This window comes from Osmia lignaria, unplaced genomic scaffold, assembly GCF_051020975.1.
Source record: "Osmia lignaria lignaria isolate PbOS001 unplaced genomic scaffold, iyOsmLign1 scaffold0140, whole genome shotgun sequence".
Lineage (NCBI taxonomy): Eukaryota > Metazoa > Arthropoda > Insecta > Hymenoptera > Megachilidae > Osmia > Osmia lignaria.
Genome location: NW_027478281.1, coordinates 1 through 21,311, shown reverse-complemented (window position 1 = coordinate 21,311; position 21,311 = coordinate 1). Strand labels below are relative to the sequence as shown.

At 29.6% G+C, this 21,311-nt stretch overlaps 7 protein-coding genes across 9 annotated transcripts; 4 read left to right on the top strand and 3 right to left on the bottom strand.

Annotated features, from left to right (window-relative positions):
- Positions 1–1,822: 1,822 nt before the first annotated feature.
- Positions 1,823–5,030, bottom strand: LOC143308076 (U3 small nucleolar RNA-associated protein 14 homolog A-like). Its single transcript, XM_076693144.1, has 7 exons — positions 4,742–5,030; positions 4,445–4,661; positions 3,960–4,256; positions 3,629–3,880; positions 3,093–3,564; positions 2,080–2,855; positions 1,823–2,014 (listed from the first exon to the last, which is right to left on the bottom strand). The coding sequence occupies exons 1-7, from the start codon at positions 4,837–4,839 to the stop codon at positions 1,823–1,825; spliced, it is 2,304 nt and encodes a 767-aa protein (XP_076549259.1). The 5' UTR covers positions 4,840–5,030.
- A 27-nt stretch (positions 5,031–5,057) lies between these two features.
- On the top strand, positions 5,058–6,627 carry LOC143308079 (guided entry of tail-anchored proteins factor 1-like). Its single transcript, XM_076693148.1, has 4 exons — positions 5,058–5,256; positions 5,328–5,493; positions 5,576–5,643; positions 5,714–6,627. The coding sequence occupies exons 1-4, from the start codon at positions 5,188–5,190 to the stop codon at positions 5,903–5,905; spliced, it is 495 nt and encodes a 164-aa protein (XP_076549263.1). The 5' UTR covers positions 5,058–5,187; the 3' UTR covers positions 5,906–6,627.
- Positions 6,530–10,359, bottom strand: LOC143308078 (coiled-coil domain-containing protein 6-like). 2 transcript variants are annotated; one of them, XM_076693147.1, is made up of 6 exons: positions 9,953–10,356; positions 8,795–9,335; positions 8,565–8,700; positions 8,369–8,496; positions 8,190–8,284; positions 6,530–8,051 (listed from the first exon to the last, which is right to left on the bottom strand). In XM_076693147.1, exons 1-6 carry the CDS (start codon positions 10,172–10,174, stop codon positions 7,899–7,901), a joined length of 1,275 nt encoding a protein of 424 aa, XP_076549262.1. In that variant the 5' UTR covers positions 10,175–10,356; the 3' UTR covers positions 6,530–7,898. The 2 variants fall into 2 exon arrangements, with proteins under 2 accessions (XP_076549262.1, XP_076549261.1); XM_076693146.1 differs by having other exon boundaries at positions 8,190–8,496; positions 9,953–10,359.
- A 137-nt stretch (positions 10,360–10,496) lies between these two features.
- Positions 10,497–11,434, top strand: LOC143308081 (nuclear nucleic acid-binding protein C1D-like). The gene is made up of 2 exons (XM_076693150.1): positions 10,497–10,920; positions 10,994–11,434. Exons 1-2 carry the CDS (start codon positions 10,707–10,709, stop codon positions 11,161–11,163), a joined length of 384 nt encoding a protein of 127 aa, XP_076549265.1. The 5' UTR covers positions 10,497–10,706; the 3' UTR covers positions 11,164–11,434.
- Positions 11,435–11,526: 92 nt separating this feature from the next.
- On the top strand, positions 11,527–12,256 carry LOC143308080 (uncharacterized). Its single transcript, XM_076693149.1, has 2 exons — positions 11,527–11,660; positions 11,721–12,256. The coding sequence occupies exons 1-2, from the start codon at positions 11,653–11,655 to the stop codon at positions 12,142–12,144; spliced, it is 432 nt and encodes a 143-aa protein (XP_076549264.1). The 5' UTR covers positions 11,527–11,652; the 3' UTR covers positions 12,145–12,256.
- A 303-nt stretch (positions 12,257–12,559) lies between these two features.
- On the top strand, positions 12,560–16,233 carry LOC117608639 (bifunctional 3'-phosphoadenosine 5'-phosphosulfate synthase-like). 2 transcript variants are annotated; one of them, XM_034334068.2, is made up of 6 exons: positions 12,560–12,756; positions 13,135–13,938; positions 14,009–14,443; positions 14,515–14,724; positions 14,790–15,072; positions 15,147–16,233. In XM_034334068.2, the coding sequence occupies exons 1-6, from the start codon at positions 12,694–12,696 to the stop codon at positions 15,239–15,241; spliced, it is 1,890 nt and encodes a 629-aa protein (XP_034189959.2). In that variant the 5' UTR covers positions 12,560–12,693; the 3' UTR covers positions 15,242–16,233. The 2 variants fall into 2 exon arrangements, with proteins under 2 accessions (XP_034189959.2, XP_034189960.2); XM_034334069.2 differs by having other exon boundaries at positions 12,588–12,908.
- A 630-nt stretch (positions 16,234–16,863) lies between these two features.
- Positions 16,864–21,306, bottom strand: LOC143308077 (uncharacterized; the record flags this gene model as incomplete). Its single annotated transcript, XM_076693145.1, has 2 exons — positions 16,864–17,488; positions 17,581–21,306. Coding segments are annotated over 2 exons (4,020 nt in total), but the record flags the coding sequence as incomplete, so codon positions are not given.
- Positions 21,307–21,311: the final 5 nt, after the last annotated feature.

Genomic DNA, 21,311 nt, shown 5'->3' with positions numbered 1-21,311 from the left:
ATAGAACATAAATTGTAGGAAACATAATTCTCTACAAAAAACGTCTCTTAACATTTTGCCATAGCTCGCTTCGTTTCCGAGATATTTGCAGATTTATCTCAAGGGAAGTGGCCTGACGGACATATTTCGAGATATTTCTTCTTCTTGTTGTTCTTCTTCTGCACAGCTAAGCTGGAAGTGGCATTTGCGGCTCGCACTAATGGAGAGTTATCTCAAAGAAAGGGGCCACGGTGTTTCTGTATCCCTATTATGTTGGTGCGGCTTCGGAACTTTTAAATATCTCGATATATCTCGAAAACTACGCTTCTGATCAAAAAATATCACAGAACATAAATTGTAGGAAACATAATTCTCTACAAAAAACGTCTCTTAACATTTTGCCATAGCTCGCTTCGTTTCCGAGATATTTGCAGATTCAGCTCAAAGGAACTGGCCTGACGGACATATTTCGAGATATTTCTTCTTCTTGTTGTTCTTCCTCTGCACAGCTAAGATGGAAGTGGCATTTGCAGCTCGCAATAGTGCAGAGTTATCTCAAAGAAAGGGGCCACGGTGTTTCTGTATCTCTATTATGTTGGTGCGGCTTCGGAACTTTTAAATATCTCGATATATCTCGAAAACTACGCTTCTGATCAAAAAATATCATAGAACATAAAAAGTAGGAAACTTAATTCTCTACAAAAAAGGTCTCTTAACATTTTGCCATAGCTCGCTTCGTTTCCGAGATATTTGCAGATTTATCTCAAGGGAAGGGGCCTAACGGACATATTTCGAGATATTTCTTCTTCTTGTTGTTCTTCTTCTGCACAGCTAAACTGGAAGTGGCATTTCCAGCTCGCAATAGTGCAGAGTTATCTCAAAGAAAGGGGCCACGGTGTTTCTGTATCTCTATTATGTTGGTGCGGTTTCGGAACTTTTAAATATCTTGATATATCTCGAGAACTACGCATCTGATCAAAAAATATCATAGAACATAAATTGTAGGAAACATAATTCTCTACAAAAAACGTCTCTTAACATTTTGCCATAGCTCGCTTCGTTTCCGAGATATTTGCAGATTCATCTCAAAGGAACTGGCCTGACGGACATATTTCGAGATATTTCTTCTTCTTGTTGTTCTTCTTCTGCACCGCTAAGCTGGATGTGGCATTTGCGGCTCGCACTAGTGCAGAGTTATCTCAAAGAAAGGGGCCACGGTGTTTCTGTATCTCTATTATGTTGGTGCGGCTTCGGAACTTTTAAATATCTTGATATATCTCGAGAACTACGCATCTGATCAAAAAATATCATAGAACATAAAAAGTAGGAAACTTAATCCTCTACAAAAAAGGTCTCTTAACATTTTGCCATAGCTCGCTTCGTTTCCGAGATATTTGCAGATTTATCTCAAGGGAAGGGGCCTGACGGACATATTTCGAGATATTTCTTATTCTTGTTGTTCTTCTTCTGCACAGCTAAGCTGGAAGTGGCATTTGCAGCTCGCAATAGTGCAGAGTTATCTCAAAGAAAGGGGCCACGGTGTTTCTGTATCTCTATTATGTTGGTGCGGCTTCGGAACTTTTAAATATCTTGATATATCTCGAGAACTACGCATCTGATCAAAAAATATCATAGAACATAAAAAGTAGGAAACTTAATTCTCTACAAAAACGGTCTGTTAACATTTTGCCATAGCTCGCTTCGTTTCCGAGATATTTGCAGATTTATCTCAAGGGAAGGGGCCTGACGGACATATTTCGAGATATTTCTTCTTCTTGTTGTTCTTCTTCTGCACAGCTAAGCTGGAAGTGGCATTTGCGGCTCGCACTAGTGCACAGTTATCTCAAAGAAAGGGGCCACGGTGTTTCTGTATCTCTATTATGTTGGGTGGTTTCTCATCCTTACGAGGTATATCTTTTGGTACTTTTATAATAAGGCGTTTTCTTTTACGTCTTGATGCCTTTACATTCTTTCCACCCCAATTACCCCAACCTGGTAGAGTTAAGTCAATGTCTTTCGGTCGAGACTGTTCTACCTAAATATAAAATTTATACGTTTTAAAAACAATTAATAAACAACTAATGTATAATAAAAACGTACCTCTTGTTCTTTTTCTTTTCTAAATTCTTCTACAACATCATCGTCCGCAAACGCTTCACTTATTACATTATACCTTTCTTCTTCATCTTCAACATCATCCAAAGCGTCATTACCTTCTAAAATATCAGCTGGGATATCTGTCTTTAATTGCTTAGGTTTTACATTTATGTACTTATTTGGATCTATTTCTACTTCAGACGTGTTTGATTTATTTACAGATAATACATTATCGTATTTAATATTTTTAGAATTCTGTAATTCAGTATCTAATTCTAAACTTCCGTTAGTGATACTTTCGATTAAAGATGAATCTATGATAGGTCTCCGATTTTTAGCTTGAATTTCAAGTCCATCAAAATGATCTTTTTCGTCCTCGATAATATTCTTAAACTTACTCTTTCTTTTAGCTGTGATATATTTTTGAGTAACCTGTTGCAATTTCAATTCAATCTGATCATTCATTTTGTCTTCCATAACATCAAACATTTTATTTATTTTTTCAGTGTTCGAGTGACCAGATGTTAAAGAATTAGATACATTCGGTGCATGATTATTTTCTAAGAATTCCACATTCCAAGCGGAAGTAGCTGTAATATTATTTGATGCGTGTAAATTAGCTTTTTTATCCATTTTCTTATTGTTGTTAGATAATTTCCTCTTTATAGTGATATTAGATGAACTATGTTTTATAGTTTCAGCATTAAAAGCCAATATTTTTTCATTCTTCTTATGGTTTTGTTTTTTAAATGACTCCACATTACAAGTACTATTTTGATCTGTAATTTAATAATGAAGTTTATTTACCTTAAAATGTAAATATCTTTTTCACTAAACAAGGTGCCCCACTTAACTTGAACATGTTAAATATCTCTGTAGTTGATAATGTAAAAAATTATTTAAAAGTAAACATTAACAATGTTATACAAAACCCAAAGAACCATACATTTCGAAAATTGTTCCGGGCTCAAATTAAGCAGAACACTATTTATATATTTTTAATTCTTTAAACATGCCTTGAAAAGTAGAAGTCTTTAAATGGTCTAATGGAGTTATTTGATTATTTGATTTCTGTTTTGGTATTTCTTGAACGTGTTGAATTTTTGGAGATTCTGTTTTAGACACAGTGTTGTAATGTAATGTAATGTTGGAAATATTAGAATCTTTTAAATTTTTTGAAGAAATTTCTGTTTGTTTATTTTCAATTTCAATTTTGTTTTTATTAATGGTATCTGACTGTTGATTTTTGAATTGGCTCTTTTGATCATCCCAATATTTACGATAACTGCTAATAAATTGATCGATTTCTGATTCACTTTTAGTGTTATTAATCCATGGATTTTCTTTGTCATTGGATGATCGCAAATATGCAGTGTAATTTATACTCTCGTCCTCTTCTTCATCATCTTCTTCTCTATCAGTCGATTTTTTTAACTTTTGTGTTAATTCTCGGCTAATTGATAATTGTTGTGCAAGTTCTTGTCTGGTCTAGTAGTAAAAAAATGGAAGTATTATCAAATAATATTTCAAAATGTTTTTTATATGTACTTACTTCTTTATCATACTTTGCCATAATTAGCTTTGATTTAGCCCATTTCCCTGTATTTTTATGTCTTAGTGACATTCGTTCTTCTGCTCTAGTTTTATCTAACTGCTCAAGCTTTTCCAATGCAGCTTCTGGATTAGTTTTTTGTAACTGCTCAAATTCTTTTAATTGTAGTTTTATTTTCTCTTTCTTTTGAACACGGTGAAATTTTTTACTTTTAATTTTGTTTTGACGACGAGCCCTTGCTTCTTTATAAGACTAAAAACGGATAATATTAAATTTTAGAATAGAACTATTTTGACAATAATTTAAATTACTGTAATATAAATATCCAAACCTGTTGTGCCCTAATTCTGGCTGCTTCTTTTCTTCTCATAATAACTTCGTTTAATGTCAATTTTAATGTATCCTCTTTCTGTTCAATATTTTCCTTTTGTGGTTCCAATAAAGCAAGCTCTTTTTCTAAGTCTGACTGTATCCTAAATCTTTTAACAAATTCTTTAGATGGTTCTAATTTCATTGATGGTTGGTTTAAAGGAAAGTGAAGGGTTTCTGCTGTTCTGTTTTTTGTTATTATAGCATTCCATTTCTTTAATTCTTTCTTTGCATTTTCAAAACCAACTATGCGTTTTATCTAAAGATAAATTAAAAACATTTGTATAATTTTGTCTCTTTATAGCAACATTTTAAAATACTGAATATAATAATATTTTATTATACAGTCAATGCTTATTATACTGCTTCTTTTACAGCCCTATAGCCAGCAATATAGCAATAATTTATTGCAGTTGGATAAGGTACAATAAGACAAAATATTCTTACTCTTTCTGCAGCAGGTTTTTCCAAGGGTTTCTGCAGAACACGGATCTTTCTTTTCGCAGATTCTAGGCTTTTAGTAACATCAAGATGATGACCCTTTTTACCTAACACCTTAGCTAAATCATGTACTCGAACAGTATCTAAATCAGATACTCCACTTTTTACCAAATGAAATTCTGATACTTCTAATGTAGGTTCACTTCTTTCTGCCTTTTTAACCCTAACAAAGATTTAAAAGACATAATTATTTTATTTTTATTATGGGTTACTATAGGTTAAGTATCAGTTATTGTTATTTACCTTTGTCCTTTATCAAGCTGCGATACCGCATCAAGTAATTTAGAATGAAATTTTGATACATCTTGCTCTGTATCGTCTAAAAATTCTAAATCACTCATTTTTCTATTTTTCTGTATCAAAATTCAAAAACACATGCTTCCGTCCCGGAAGCAGAATAAACCTATAGTCATGAAAGAATTAACACGTTGAATCCGAAGGCGCTCCCTACTCACAAAATAAGAAAAATGTGGAAATTTTTCAATATATAATTAATTCCCTAGTATTTATTTATGAATGTAGGAATATTACAATTAATATTGTTGGTATATATATTTTTGAACATTATAACCTTTAAACCGCTTTGTGAGTTGACATTAAAGAGCAACTTTTTAATTAAGGTTATATTTTGATTATTATTTATTAAAAGATATTATGAAATGTGAACTTTTTCTTATCATATATATAAAATGAATTTACTTATAATATCAACTGTAAGTTGTGTGTTAGAATATGTTATTCCAGCTTTAATTAAATACGTAAGTATTAAAATATAGGTGATTTTATATTCTTAATCATATTCTTTTATTAATTGTTAGTTTTATTGCAGATTACGTCCCGTTTTTATACAATGAATAAACAAGATATAGAATTACGAAATGAGTTAATTAACTTGAAACAGGAAATGACTGGGATATCTATTGTAGATGAATTTTCAAAGTATGCAAAACTTCAACGTAGATATAATAAATTAGAAAGTACCGTAAAAGAACAAGGTAAAATAATTGCATTATATATAAAATATTAATAAATAATTGTCAAATTCATATGTTCATTATAGCAAGTAATATTTTTCAGTAAATGAGCGACTGTCTTCCAGAAAAAAAGTACAAATGTATTTGACATATGGTTTCCGCTTATTAAATGTAAGTACCACTTTTTTATTTGTTTTATATGACTTTAGTATATGTAAAAAGTTATCATTTAATTTTACAGGGTTTATTCATGATAATTTTACTATATCAGCATAAAAATAAACCTGTAATAACTTTACCAAAAGGTACATTATGGCCAATACAAAGTTTATTAAGTTGGCCATCTTATCAAGAAGATTCAATTTCTTTGTTTATGTGGCTAATAATTGCTAAATTAGTTATATCTACATGTAAAAAAATTGATGTAACATAATATTAAAATTTCAGGAAATTAAATTGTTTATACACAATAGAATAAAGATTTTTCAATATATGCATGTATGTACATGAATTTACCAAAATATTTAATCAAATATAAATCAGTGTTTTAAACAAGGATAATAAGTTTTACAAATGTAATAGCAAAAAAGTGACTGTATTTCGTAAAAGCTTGAGTAAAGTACATAATATATAATAATGAAATATATTTGCATAATTACTGATAAGTAATAATTCTAAATTTTAACCTAGATTTTAACAAAATTTCTGTATGTATGACAATTAATACATTTATATTTCATATAACGTAGCAAACAATATATTATTTATCTATTTTTTAGAGTATTTATGAAACATCTATTTCATAGAACCCATAAAAGAATTTATAGTTTCTTCCGTTAATTGTTTTAGGGAAATATTTATTATTTCATCAATATCCTTACTGTTTTAATTTAGCTTTCATGTTTCATTAATTTTTATTCTTTTTAGTGACATTATGCTTTAACATTGTGACACATATCTAAATGTTATATATATAAATTGGTATCATGGGAAATTTCAATAATGCAAAAATTTAATTTTCTTTATAACTTAAATGTTGAATTACTAAATAAGGAATAAACACGTTGTCCACAAAATATTTTTTAATAACAAATTGAATCATCTCACGATTTTAATAGTTTTAAGCACCAATAGTAACTAATAAATGTTCGAATTGTTATATTATTACAGCACAATTTTGTGCTTATTTTATCACATTCAGATAAACATTGATTGAAAATATTTTATACATGACATATGTTATAAGACAGTTAATGAAATTGTAAATAAAAAAAAAAAACATATTAACTTAATTTTTAAACAAAACATTTTCAAAAACCAGTAAAATCAAACAAGCAATATGCATATCACATAGTGGTATGTTCAACAAGTCAAGTTAAACAAATACGATGCTTGTAACATTGATAATATAAACAGAAAGGTATTTGAAACATTTCAAAGAGAATATTACAGATATCAATTATCTTCTCAAACGTTTTAACATATCCATAAGTAAATGCAATAATGTGTCATGTAAATGTTATCTTCAATGTAGTATTAATTTCAAACATAGTTTGTGTAAGTTAATATGTAAAATACTGAAGTTATGTGATTGTATGTAAAAAAAAAAAATTAAATCAACAGCATTTAACAATGTTGTAATATAACGAACATTCTATGAAAAATTTATAATAATTTAGGATAGCTTAATGTTTTTATTTCATTTTCCGTTGACAGTTCTTTTTTAACCACAGTTGCGTATTTATCTTCAAGGCATATTAATTTTTTAATTAATTCTCGCTCTCCTAATTTCGTTATAAACATTATTTATACAAAATTATTATGTTTTCGTATTATGCTATATAGTTCTGTTTCAAGAATTAACATTAAAACAAAAAGAAAATATTTAAATTTAAATAAGTTACATAGTAACCATTATAAAAATATGTTTTCTTACCACCTAAGTACTTAAATTAACGATAAACTTTTTTCGTACTATATTTAAACATCGAAAAAAAAAATGCATTAAGGTTGTCATAACAACAATGAAGTATAAAGGAAATTAGAAGAGCGAGATTATAATAATATCTCTCCCTTCCTTAACTTTTATTTTGTTAGATTATTTTAAAGCAGATCAAATATTTATAAGTGATTATTTACTTTTTTTCGTAAATACTGCTTTGTATCATGTTACGAGAAATATTTAAGCGATTTGATATGAAGTACAGAGCAATTTATAGCATATTCATTTTTTTATGGATATTTTTATAATTAACATATATGCACTGTACTATGAATGTAAAACAATTAAAATGTTAAAAACTGAAATTCATTCTAAAATAACTTTTGATGATGTTATACAATCACATAGTACAAATGCATCAACAAAAGTGTTATTTTATACGAATACATGATGAAATATTTATGATAAGAGAAATTCAACTGACTTATGTTTTAGTAATATCCATTGGTGAGCCGCCAGTTGCATTTGTAGTTGCGTTTGCAGCGATTGGTGGACCAGTTGGACTTACAATTGTTGGTGGAATTGCAGGTTTAACAAATCTATCTGATGTGCGTCTATTAGACATTACCACATGGGCCTGTTTGTCAATAATGAAATATTAAAAGTTAATATGAACTTACAATATTTTACGTTTTGAATTTGTTATTTATATTATTAATAATACTACTGACATTTTATTTGATGGATTATTTGACTATAATTAAATATAACTCACAGTGGAAGGAGGCGATGAACTTGCAAATGGAACTGTAGTATGCTGACCACAAGCATAACATCGATTTGTATTAAATCCTTCTCTGGTCGCTGAACCTATTAAAATAACATAAAAGTATTTAAATTTTTGTATAAAATAATTACAATAATATTTGGAGAATAGTAAATTGTTATAGTTACCTGGACTTAATGGTCTAGAGGAACTAGGTGAAGGATTATACGGTACAGGGCTAGAAACAGTACGATTTCTTATGTTTACACCAGACATCACGATTTCATTATAGTGCCGTTCTTCTTCCATTTCCAAACTAATAAACAGGTAAAGTTTCAGATTAAAATAAAACACTTTTACAATTTTTATAATGCAATTATTTACCTAGATTCTGATTCTGAAAGATGTCTACATAAAGCTTCGCGACGTTCTACTTCCAACTGCAATTTTCTTTGAAGTCTCAAGTTTTCTTCACGAATTTGTTTCTCTTCGTTCACATATCGTTGCATTTTCTCTGTATCTAATTTGAAAAATAACATACATTAGACAATATATAAACCATATTTGTTATTAGTTCAATTGAATTCATATTTCTGTATGATAAAATTTCTTACGTTCTTGTTGCGAGATGAGCAATGTATGTCTTAGTCGGGCTACTTCGCTTCTTAAAGTTTGAATATGTGTACTTAGACTAGTAGCAGTATCACCATTATTAATTTCTCTCGGTGAAGCGGGATCCGATACAGGTTGATCTAATTTTATTTGAAGCATTCGTTTCTCTGCCTCTAATTTATCCATTCTTTTCCACAATTTGTTTACTAATGCTTCTTGCTCTTGCTCAAGTGTATTTTCAAGTTCAACTTTCTCTCTGCGTAATTGCTCTAAATTGCTTTGTTTAGCAAGTGTTTCAGCTTCAAGCTTTTCTATTTTTCTCATTAGTTTATTTACAAGACATTCTTGCTCTTGTTCTAAGGTTTGTTCCAAACGACATTTCTCTTGACGCAATTGATTTAACTTTCTTGACAGATCATTTGTTAAGCATTCTTCTTCTTGTTCATAATGATGTGCTAATGTTTCCTTTTCTTTCTTAAGTGCCTGAATTTTCTTTAATAATGTATTACTTATAAATTCTTCTTCCTGTTCAGCTTTAGCTTGCTATAATATAATCCAATAAACAAAACAATAATATTACTACAATATATATATGAACAAATTAGTGTTAAATGTAATTTTTTAAATTATTTTTAAATTACAAAGTACATTTATAATACAATATGGAAATTAACATAATAGGAAATGTGCATGTATATGTATATTAATATTACAGAAATTTTTTATTACAAGTTAACAGAATAACATTTATATTCAAATCTACAGATTAATAAACTTTTCAATACAATTATTTCATCATTTCAAATTAATGAAAAATAAATCTAATTTGTATATTGAACAATATTATGCAAAATAACATTCATTACATAAATTGAAACTGTATGTCATTGATTCGTACTTCATGTGTCAATACAGAAACCATAACTGAATGAAAAATTAAAATCTAATTGTAATAAATCTGAGAAACAATAAAATCAAAAAAATAAATCTTTCTTCCAAAACATTCTGTTTCATATTAAATAAATGACTATAATTTCGAATGAAATTATTAACTACTTATATATAACAACAGAAAATATTGAATATGAAATAGTATATGTAATCAATAACTGTGTCGATATATTACGAATTGAAATACTAAAAATACAAAAGCAACTTACTATGATGACAGAGGCTTGACGAAGACCACGATTCTCCTCCTGCAACGCCTTTACTCTTAATTTATACGTTTCAAGCTCAACTTTAAGAACTCGATTATGCTGTTGCAATGATTCAATTCTTTTTTGAAGTTGTTCTCTAGTTACAGGAGACGGTGGCATCATTATCGGTCCTCCGTCAATTGAGCTTGAGTCGCTTTCAGATGCGCTATCACGGTCAGCCATTTTTCTTAGACAAAAATTTCTTAAAAAAGAACTTACTATTCTTTCCTTTTCATTGCACGCTCAAGTGAACACGTACAATACGTTTTCTTTAACACGTAAATATGCAGTTTTTCGTTAGAACTTCATTACTTTATGAGAAAAAAGCGTTATATTACTGCATACTACCGCACAACATGTGCTCTACCATAGAACGAATCAGCTGTTTGATTCTCCATGAATTACTTGAAAAGAAGATGTCAAATTGTACTTTGAAACTGTAATTCCCTAGAGTTTAGATGACTTTTTATGAAAAATATGTTTTAAATAATGATTAAAGCAAATTACAAATTAAATTCATTACGATATCTTCATTATTTCAAACATTAATCAAGTGTTTCTAAAGAAATTTATAAAAATTGCAAACAGGGCGGAACACATATTACTCTGCAACTTCAAGCTCCATAAACAAAGAAATAAGAAAGTTGTTTTGTGATGGACGGTTTGTAAGAAATTTGTTTATTTATTATTGAGGTTATAATTTTTTTAAATAAACATGGATGCAGATTTTGAAGAATTATCAAATGATACAAATCTCATTGCAAGAGTTACACAATTTCATGATGCAGCGATGAGAATCGAAGATACAATTAAAATGGCTACAGATCCAGAAATATATGAAAAACTCTCTGATGAAGATAAAATTCAGTATGATCTATTGATGTCTTATTGTTTAAATAGTACGTTTTGGATGTACTTGCGTGCAGAAGGTAGAATGTATTTTTTGTTTTTATATTGATAATTTATCTATTTTTTATTTATATTTTATATTCGTTTAATTAGGAGTGGACCCAGCAAAACATCAAATAAGATCTGAAAATGAACGATTGAAAAAGTCTATGGCACGTGCAAAACAGATCAGTGATAGAAATAGTCTTATGCCTAGAGTGAATAAAGATGTTGCAAAAAGATTTGTAAGAAATTCATTATGGGAAATAAATAAGAAAAAATGACATGAATGCATTTGAACTTGGATCATAAATTAAAGTGGTTTAAATTGTTTAATGCAAAATACTTAAAATATCATATATGTTCTATTATGTACATATTTTTGTATTTAAAGAAAGAAACAATTTCATGTATTGTATAATGTACTAGGCTCTACACAAACTCTATATTATACACTGGACATGTCATAAGTATATATAAGACACTTTTTACATTTGTTTACCATTGTAACCTTGATAAACTTTGCGATCTCGTACAAGTCAAAAATACTTCGAAATGAGAATGATTGTAACAGTAAAGTACATGAAAAATATATTTTTGCTTTGATACAAAATTTTTCATACACTTTTTTCTTTTTTATTAAACAAAGAAGATACAATAATATAAGAAAAGTTGAGTCATATTTGTTTTCATAAAACAGTGAACATAGTTTAAATATATTATCATTTCAAGTAAAGGATAAAAATTCTGAAAGAATTTTACATTTCACAACAATGGATCAGTAAGTAATTTATTAATCATGCGCATGGTTATATGTATGGTTATAATTTCATGTTTTAAGGATAAATAAATGCTTGGAAGAATTAAGAATACAATCTTCAGGACAGCATAATGAAAAACAAGAGAACTATGTGGCTGGAAAAATTAATAATGTTATTAAAACATTAGACATAGTAATTGTAAAACCATATTCTTCTAAATATCTTTTATATTTTGGAAGTCCTTTGTTTTTGAGCTGTTTAAATTATTCAGATTGTAAATCAGACTATGCATTGTTAGGCTACATAGATGATATTTTTGGATCTATTGCAGAACCTATGTATTCTGTAAGTGTAAAATGTGATCTAACAAAGATTTTGGATGTTGAGGCTTCAGTATATTATTTTCCTAATAATTCAAGTACAACACATATGTATGTGGAGTATATGCTAGATGAAACTATAAATAAAGAAAAATATAATATTAGAATGTTATCATCAATTTGATGTAGAAGACACTTTCTTTTACATTTTTTGTACCATTACTTATATACATTCTATTGAAATTTTTCAGTTATAGAACTTGTTTTGTATAGAGATTGTAGAAGATTAAAACTAAATTGCCATCAAATGGTTTATTTTTTTTAATGATTTGTGATCATTTCGTCATGATAATAAACATAGTACGAAATAATAATTGCTTTTATTTTTTAATATAATTCACCTATCAGACTATTTAACTCTTCAACCTATAATTTAGATCAATTTTCAATTTATATACCCATATATACATACATGATATAATTATAGATTGTGTAATTATATAAAGATGTGTTCTATAGAATACATATTTCTAAAATATAACATATTTTAAAAATCATCTGGCACGTATTATACAGTTATTAACTATATAACATGTCATCTGTTAAAGCGCTAGTGTCTACAATTGGTTCACAGTACCGTTAAAGCGTGCTTCGCAGTGCTTTGCAGCCGCTACTGCTTGGGAAGTTCCCGTCGTTCTTTATAACGTATTGTTTATTATAATTTTAAACATTAATGACAACTTTTAGAAAGTTCATACACGCCATAATAAAATTTGAATCTGTATTTTTATGTTTAGTAAGTTCTTTTCCATTTAAATACGTAACACATTAAATTTTCATTCTGTTTGACTAACTGCCACGTATATACATAAATGTACATATAAATATACAAAAGCAAAAATTATGTCAAACGAAACTTCTGAAATCCCAAATAAACGAATAATGACGGTATGTATCGACTAAACAAGTTCTACATATATTTAAATATATTTTATGTCATAGTATATTGTTAATTTTTGTTTTAATAAATGTATTTTTTTTTATATAAGTAAATGCATTTATGTTTATGTGTAAAAGAATAAATAAAGATATTTAAATAGTTAGAAATTTTTAAAAATAATTTTTTTAAGTTTCTTGTTTAATATCTTATGTTATAAAGAATTCCTTTTTTTAGACTTGTTCTAACGTATCAGAGCAAGCACATCATGTATCAAGAGCAAAAAGAGGCCAAGCAATAGGAAGCGTAAGAGGCTTTCGAGGATGCACAGTTTGGTTAACAGGGCTTTCTGGTGCTGGAAAAACTTCTATAGCTTTCCAAGTTGAAGCTATTTTAGTTAATCATGGAATTGCTGCTTATGGCCTTGATGGAGATAACGTAAGGAGTGGTTTAAACTGCAACCTTGGTTTCAGCAAAGAAGATAGGAAAGAGAACATAAGGAGAGTTGCAGAAGTAGCTAAATTATTTGCTGATAGCGGTCAAATTTGTTTATGTAGTTTTGTATCACCGTTCGAAGAAGACAGGCAAATGGCAAGACAAATTCATAAAATGTCTGATCTTCCATTTTTCGAGATCTTCGTCGATACGCCCCTTAATGTATGCGAAGCTAGGGACACGAAAGGATTATATAAAAAGGCGCGTCAAGGAGCTATTAAAGGCTTTACTGGAATAGATCAAATGTATGAGAGACCAGTAAACCCTGATTTAGTGGTAACCACTGAAAACTGTACTCCAGAAGAATCAGCTGCAACAGTTATAGATCTTCTGGAGAAACAGTGTATTATACCAGTGCTTCAAAAACCAACAATACCGATACGGGAGTTATTCGTTCCAGAATCACGAATATCTTCTGGCAAAGCAGAAGCAACTACTCTTCAGAGCTTAGAAATTAGTGAAATAGATGTACAATGGCTACAGGTTTTAGCAGAAGGTTGGGCTGCTCCTCTCACTGGTTTCATGCGGGAAGATCAATATTTACAGGTATGAATTTTTCTAATGATGAAATATAAAATTATAATAAAAACATAAAATACTTAAACAATATTTTTAGACCCAACATTTAAAATGTCTCCTTGATGGAGATAAGGAAGTTAATCAATCTGTTCCCATAGTTCTTGCGATACACACGGAAGATAAGGAGCGTTTGGATGGGCTTTCGGCTTTCACGCTAAAGTACAAAAATAAAGCACTTGCAATATTACGTAGGCCGGAATTTTATTTCCATAGGAAAGAAGAAAGATGTGGATGGCAATTTGGTACTAATAATTTGGGCCATCCGTATGTAAAAATGATTCATGATTCTGGAGATTGGTTAGTAGGTGGTGATATTGAAGTTTTTAAAAGAATTAGATGGCATGATGGTCTGGATAAATATAGACTTACACCGAATGAAATCAGAACGAAATGTAAAAAAATGAAAGCTGATGCTGTATTTGCATTTCAACTTAGAAATCCTATACATAATGGTCATGCATTATTGATGCAAGTATGTTGATTTATTATTTACATATATATTTTATATAATAAATCTTTCCATTTTTTTCTACTTTTCTATAGGATACTAAAAAGCATTTATTAGAAGAAAGAGGATTTAAAAATCCTGTACTACTTTTACATCCTTTGGGTGGTTGGACAAAAGATGATGATGTACCGTTACATACTAGAATTCTTCAACATGAGGCAGTACTAAGTGAAGGTGTTCTAGATAGTAATTCTACTTTATTAGCAATTTTTCCAAGTCCAATGATGTATGCTGGACCAGTTGAGGTATGAGTTATACGTATATAACTACAGTACTTTTCTCCGATTTATAATTTTCTGTTTATTATTAGGTACAGTGGCATGCAAAAGCTAGAATGAATGCAGGTGCTAATTTTTACATTGTTGGAAGAGACCCAGCTGGTATACCACATCCTAACAAAACTGTAACCTTAGATGGAAATCTTTATGATCCTACTCATGGAGCTCGAGTTCTGTCAATAGCTCGAGGTTTGCAAGATCTGGAGATCATTCCATTTAAAGTTGCAGCGTATGATAAAAGGCATAAAAAAATGTCCTTTTTTGATACAGAACGGAAAGGAGATTTCGAATTTATATCAGGAACAAAAATGCGTAGTATGTATTTTACATATATATATCTAAAATGTAATAGAATTTCAAAGAATAATATTTATAATATTCTTTTACAGCTTTAGCAAAAGTAGGTGAAAATCCACCAAGTGGTTTTATGTCGCCTAAAGCATGGAGTGTTCTTGCACAATACTATCAAAATTTAGAAAAGTAAAAATTATAATTGGTTATAATAGAACAATATTGGTACTTTAATTGTTAAGGATAATAAGTACAATAACGTTTTCTTTTATCGAAACGTTCATTAAGATTTAGTTTTTGAATTATTAACAAAAAACGTCAACCAATTAGAGCGCGCATAAGGCGCATGCTCACGCGCAGGAGTATCGAGTGTCGGTTACGAACCGACGCGGTTTCCGAGTAGTTTGTTTCCGACCATGGTCGAGGCCGGTTGTCATTGCGAATATTCCCGCGGCTGATGCCGCTCTGATTAGTCAGTGTTTTTAATTAATAATTTAAATACTAAGCTTTAGCCAGCATTTTGGTAAAGGAAACAGTTGTTCAGAATCACCCCAACTACCACCCCCTGAAAGGATGTTCAACCATAGCCGGACACCCTGTACATTTGTATGTATATTTGTACATTTTTCTTGTATAGTACAAGGATTTTAATATTTACCTCTGCATCAAATAAGTTAATACTTATTTGCATTTATTTTTAACGTAACATATATATGTTTTTATTTTGTATAAAATACAAAATGTAATACACACTTTATTTGAATATACATAAAGTGTTTATATTTATTAAAAGAATTGTATATTGTCAACTTCAAATTATACATAATTGGAATATAAATTTATTATACGTATGCAGTAAAAATTTTTTAAATGCAACATCAAATAGAAAAATATTTGATATTCAAATTCTTTTATTGCTACAATAAAATACAGATAAGATTGATGGACAAAAAGATGAATAATGTAAGAAAATAAATATAGAAATTAAAATGTGCAATTTCGTTACAATTAGGAAGAAAACAAATTTGCTAATGTATAAACTTATAGTAATGTGTGTAGTTGGAAGATGAAAAGTATTCTTGTCATTATAATTCAATTAATCATGCAGTATTTCATAATAGATTTAGTAAATATTAAATTTTCTAATGTAGCACGTAGAAATAACAAATTTAATGGCAATTTTGCAACAATAAGAAAATGAAGATTTTTAGTAGCAAAAAATCTTCTAATTCATAATAATATAAAAATGAAATATCATTATAAAGTAATGCAAATGGTTTATTAACTAATTATACTTAATTACACCTAAGTGATGTTTAAACTAATGAGCGTTAATTTTGTAATGTATAAAATTTTTGTCTTAAACGTACAAAGTTATATTTGAAATATATATTATATGAACGTATATTACATATTGGACGATTTTCCTATGCAATCAAAAAAAGAAACCAAAAGTATTTGAGAAAATATTGGATCCTTTTTTTCACTTTGCTATATTTATAAAATGCATGAATAATGGGTAAAAATAGTTATCACCCATAGTTCATAAATTAGGGAATGAAAAACACTAATGAAAAAGCTTATGTAATTAGTAAATGTGACAAACTAAAGAAATTTCAATCGTATAGTTCACAAATAGGCATATGGTTATGAATAATGTCAATTTTATTAATATCGTGAAATTTATATTTGTATTATTAAGTAAAATACTTGTTTATCTTTTATAGATTTGTACAAAATACTTTATATCCATACTACAGATATTTTTATTCATTATTTATAATGAAACAAAAAATTTTGTATTGAAAGCATTACGAGGATAAAATCTGTTGTATCATTATTTTTTACAATCTTAGCGTGATTTTACTAAGTATCTTCATACAGTAAAATAATCTTACAAAACTGCAACCTTAATAGCAAAATGTTATTTTGACCTTTGGGTGTATAGTTAATATCCTAAAAAGTTTGAAATCTATATATGTTTCAAGGAAATATACATTTTTAGAATATGCTGTATTTGGGAATGTGATTTACTTCCTACAATTTATCCCAAATAAACAGTTTTTTAAGTGTATAATTAACCACAATAAAGTTGATTATTTTTTCTTTACAAAGAATATCGTATATATAGAATACGATACTAAATTCAATTATTATACATAATAGATGCTGTAGCTAAATTGACCTCTGTATTTGCATCAGACAGATCAGGTAAAGACAGCATAACTGGGATCACTTGGATTTTTCCTGAATCATCTTCTTGCTGCAAATGAACTACAGCACCTGATTGTAATATTTCATTTGTCATCATTTCATCTGTTATTATTTCTGCCGGTTCAATATTGTCCGCCGTTACTTCTTCAGTATAGACAGTGGTATCTTCCATGTTCATTATAACTTCCGCTGCATCCGAAGCTTCTCTAGACGTTTCTTCATATTCCTATTAAAAAGATGGGTGCATTATTAAAATTTTAATTAAAATATTAAATACTGAATATAAAATATAAAATTATGATTATAAATAATTAATACCTGTTCATATACTTGTTCATATTCTTCAGTTATTTCTTGTTCTTCAAACTTTACTATTTCCTGTTCTTCAAACTTAACTATCTGTTCTTCCTCGTACTGTTGATCTGTTTGCTCTTCGTATTCGCCCTCGACAATCTGATGTTCTGCATTAGTTAAACTTTCTTGTTCGTGTTCAGAACAGGAAGAATCTTCCTGGACTTTAGGTTTAATATTTCTCCCAGGTACTATTCTTTTGAATCCAGATCCTCCTAAACTTTCGTGTCTTCTCTCATGTTTGTTTTTGTCACCTAAATATTTAAAACGTTGCCTACACACACTACAAGAGTATGGTCGTTCATTAGTATGAGTCCTTTCATGACATACAAGAGCACTAACTTGTTTACATCTCCAAGGACAATATCTACATTGCAACGGTCTTTCATCACTGTGTCTATTCTGGTGATGTTTAATCAATTGTATTTTCGTTTTCAAGTTAAATCCACAAATTTCACACGTATATGGTCTCTCTTCAGAATGAGATATCATATGTGTCTTCAACCTGAGCTGATTCACAAATCTCTTGGGACAATGTGGACACGGTAATGTTCCTTCTAATCTGTTATGAGTCACCATCATATGGTGTCTTAATCTTACTTCAGAAGTGAATGTTAATTCACAATCTAAACACTTCATTGGATCTTTCTCCATATGAGTGTTTTTAATATGCGTTCTTAAAATCATTTCTGTTTTAAATGTTTTATTACAGTGATAACACGACACTCTTTTCTTTTCCGGTGCTCCATCCGTGTCTTCTTTTACAACACCAGGAAGAGACTCATTGTGTATATGAGACATGTGCCATTCCAATGATCTAGTCGAGATCATTGATCTGTTACATATGTGACATGTATACTGTCTACCATCCTTGTGAACTCGATTTCTATGTATAACAAGTGTCGAGTGGTTTGGAAACTTTTCACCACATACTTGACATGAACATTCTTTTAATCCTCTACTATCAGTTTTCTCGTGTACTCTCATATGCAATCTTAAGCCATCTCGCCTATTGAATCCAACACCACAAGTGTCACAACGGTACTGACGTTGATCTTCATGAATTCTTACATGTTGTTTCAAAGTTGAGCTATTCTTAAACATTTTGTCACAGTGTGGACATTGAATGGTATACGCTTTATGAGTATGCATATGCTTAGAAAGACTATAAAATGGAACTAATTTATGACAAACTGGGCATTCTCTTTTATTGCCAACCGGTTGATGTTTACGTATTCTATGATGTCTAAGACTCGCAGGATTTTTAAAGTCTGCTCCGCAATCCTCGCATAAATAGGCCCTTAATGTTGTATGTACTGACTTTAAATGAAAGCTCAGCTTCTGTTTGAATGCAAATTTTTTCGGACACTTTGGGCATTGATATATTTTCTCCCAGCTCATGTGTTGGGTTTTTACATGCTGATCTAGAGTTCCTTGATGTTTAAACTTTTCACCGCATACATCGCATAATTGTCCATACATATTATCGCAATGTTTCTGCTCATGCTGGCGTTTCTTTCCCTTTGAATCTAACATCACTTCACAGTATTTACATAATAACTTTTTTATGCAAACTACGCTGTGATTTCGTTTTGCCTTATTAGTTGGAAATTCTTCCATACAATCTTCGCAAAAATGCATAATTTTATAATCGTGCATCTTTAAATGCTCCTCGAGAATATCTTTAGAAGCAAATGTTTCTGGACAATAATCACATTCCAGATAATTTTCTTCTGGAATGTAATCTGCTGGTTGACTTTCGTCTATTAAATCAGGCAAATTGTTTTTAAGCACTGCATTATTTCTATCCTCATAAAGGGAAATAATGTCTTCGTCTTTTAATCTTGTAATTACGATTTTACGTTGCTTTAAATAATCTTGAAAATCCTGTAAATTTTTTTCTTTCTCCCCTAAAATTCTTGCCAATTTTTCAATATTTCCTTCTGTATAAGATTCGTCAAGTTCTTTCTGCAAAGATTCTTTTTTCTTCTTTGCTTCCTCCCATTTTAGTTTAAGCTTTGCTAAACGTGATAAATACTCCTCGGTATTTACATATGATTTTTCATTAACGGATTTTTCTTTTTCTGGTTCCGCCGCAGTATCCGTAATATCATTTTCAATTTTTGGAGTACAATCATCTTCATCTTTAATAAATTGTACGTTTACAGTTGATTCGTTTTCCGCATGCGGAGTAGGTTTCTGGCTATCTTGACTTTCGTTACGTTTGAAGTAACGAGTTTGAGGTTCTTCGGTCTTTATAGGGAGCGAAATACTAGCATGCCCACCTAATACCTTCTCCCGTTTTTTCTTATATTCTTCTATTTGTTCTTCTATGATCTGTTCTCTTATTTCAGACTTTTTTGTCCGTTCTGGAAACAAATCCTTTTCTTTTGTAACAAGTGTTTCGTACCGTTTAAAAATTTTATCCATCGGTTTAATTTCAAAAGGCTTTTTTCCCAAACATTTGTCATCTTTTTTCTCTAACGGTTTATCCATTTTTTTTACTTTCACTAATAATATTTCATTCGGTTTAGATCCCTTTACTGTAACATACATGATTCCATCTTCCTGGGTACTATTAATGTTCAAAGAATTATTTACATCTAACTTTTGTACTTTAAAATCTTTATGACCACCATTTTTATCAGAAACACCAGACTGATTTTCATCTGTTTCTTCAGACAAGTCTTTTCTAGTTTGTAATAAAAGTCTTCGTTTTAATATGTTCGGTTGTTTCGTGGATTCTTTTGTACTTTCAGCATTACATGCGGTCTCAGTTCTAATTATATTTTGTGGTTCACAAGAATGATTATTACCTTCTGTATCTTCTATTTTAATGTATGCTTTTAGAGATGAATCATACTTATATGTTGTTTGATTACAATCAGTACTTTCATTATCTGGAGCTGAGTTATAATCGCAAAGAAACATTGATGGAGGATATTGTCTTGGAATATTTTCTTTCTGAATATTTCGTCTTTTTACAGCTGGTGTTTGTACAACTACTTCATCATCAGATTCTGCTGCATCAGAACTATCAGGTTGAAAAGGAGGATCATCCGGATCAAACTCTTCTATAGATTCATTATCACTGTTTTCTTCAATTATCATTTCTTCAAAAACTTCAACTTCAGGCTTTTCTAACTCTTCAACATTCACTTTTCCTATTTTTATACAGTGTAAATTATCTTTCACTGGAATATCCTCAGGTACTTTTTGTACAAGTACCTCTTCATTATGTTCCTTACTTGTAGATGGATTGAGGAAATTATCTTCCACAATATTCTCTACATGTTTCTCAATACGTTCTACAGATTGCATCTTCTTTGCTTCTAGATTTCTTGTTGCTGTCTCAGTCAGAGTAAAATGAATGGACTTTAATTTAACTTCTGCTTTCTTAATTTGCATAAAAAATTTATAACTCATTTTCAAATCACAAATACAGTCCATACACATTTGAGTGGATAAACTGTCATATGAATTTATTTCTTCCAAGTGTTTAATCTGTTGACTTAATCTCATCTGAATACCTTTCTCACTAAAAATATCAACTAATGGAAACTTTAAACCAGCACAAGTCCTACAATATTTTTTCAATTCTTGTTTAGTTTGCTCCAATATAGATAATTTTTTTTGTGCAGATATTTTGTTGTGCAACGAAATTTTAGTTAACTCATTCAAACTATTAGCATCGTGAG

Bases quoted from the DNA above. Each gene is read 5' to 3' on its own strand.
- LOC143308076 (XM_076693144.1), bottom strand. From the start codon at position 4,839: ATGAGTGATTTAGAATTTTTAGACGATACAGAGCAAGATGTATCAAAA. The intron at 3,881-3,959 runs GTTTGGATATTT...ATCCGTTTTTAG, and splicing joins CCAGAATTAGGGCACAACAG to TCTTATAAAGAAGCAAGGGC. The intron at 2,015-2,079 runs GTACGTTTTTAT...TTTTATATTTAG, and splicing joins GAAAAGAAAAAGAACAAGAG to GTAGAACAGTCTCGACCGAA.
- LOC143308079 (XM_076693148.1), top strand. From the start codon at position 5,188: ATGAATTTACTTATAATATCAACTGTAAGTTGTGTGTTAGAATATGTT. The intron at 5,257-5,327 runs GTAAGTATTAAA...GTTTTATTGCAG, and splicing joins TTCCAGCTTTAATTAAATAC to ATTACGTCCCGTTTTTATAC. The intron at 5,644-5,713 runs GTAAGTACCACT...TTAATTTTACAG, and splicing joins ATGGTTTCCGCTTATTAAAT to GGTTTATTCATGATAATTTT.
- LOC143308078 (XM_076693146.1), bottom strand. From the start codon at position 10,174: ATGGCTGACCGTGATAGCGCATCTGAAAGCGACTCAAGCTCAATTGAC. The intron at 9,336-9,952 runs GTAAGTTGCTTT...ATTATATTATAG, and splicing joins GTCAAGCCTCTGTCATCATA to CAAGCTAAAGCTGAACAGGA. The intron at 8,052-8,189 runs GTGAGTTATATT...ATTGACAAACAG, and splicing joins GTTCATCGCCTCCTTCCACT to GCCCATGTGGTAATGTCTAA.
- LOC143308081 (XM_076693150.1), top strand. From the start codon at position 10,707: ATGGATGCAGATTTTGAAGAATTATCAAATGATACAAATCTCATTGCA. The intron at 10,921-10,993 runs GTAGAATGTATT...TCGTTTAATTAG, and splicing joins GATGTACTTGCGTGCAGAAG to GAGTGGACCCAGCAAAACAT.
- LOC117608639 (XM_034334068.2), top strand. From the start codon at position 12,694: ATGACAACTTTTAGAAAGTTCATACACGCCATAATAAAATTTGAATCT. The intron at 14,725-14,789 runs GTATGAGTTATA...GTTTATTATTAG, and splicing joins TGTATGCTGGACCAGTTGAG to GTACAGTGGCATGCAAAAGC. The intron at 15,073-15,146 runs GTATGTATTTTA...ATTCTTTTACAG, and splicing joins ATCAGGAACAAAAATGCGTA to CTTTAGCAAAAGTAGGTGAA.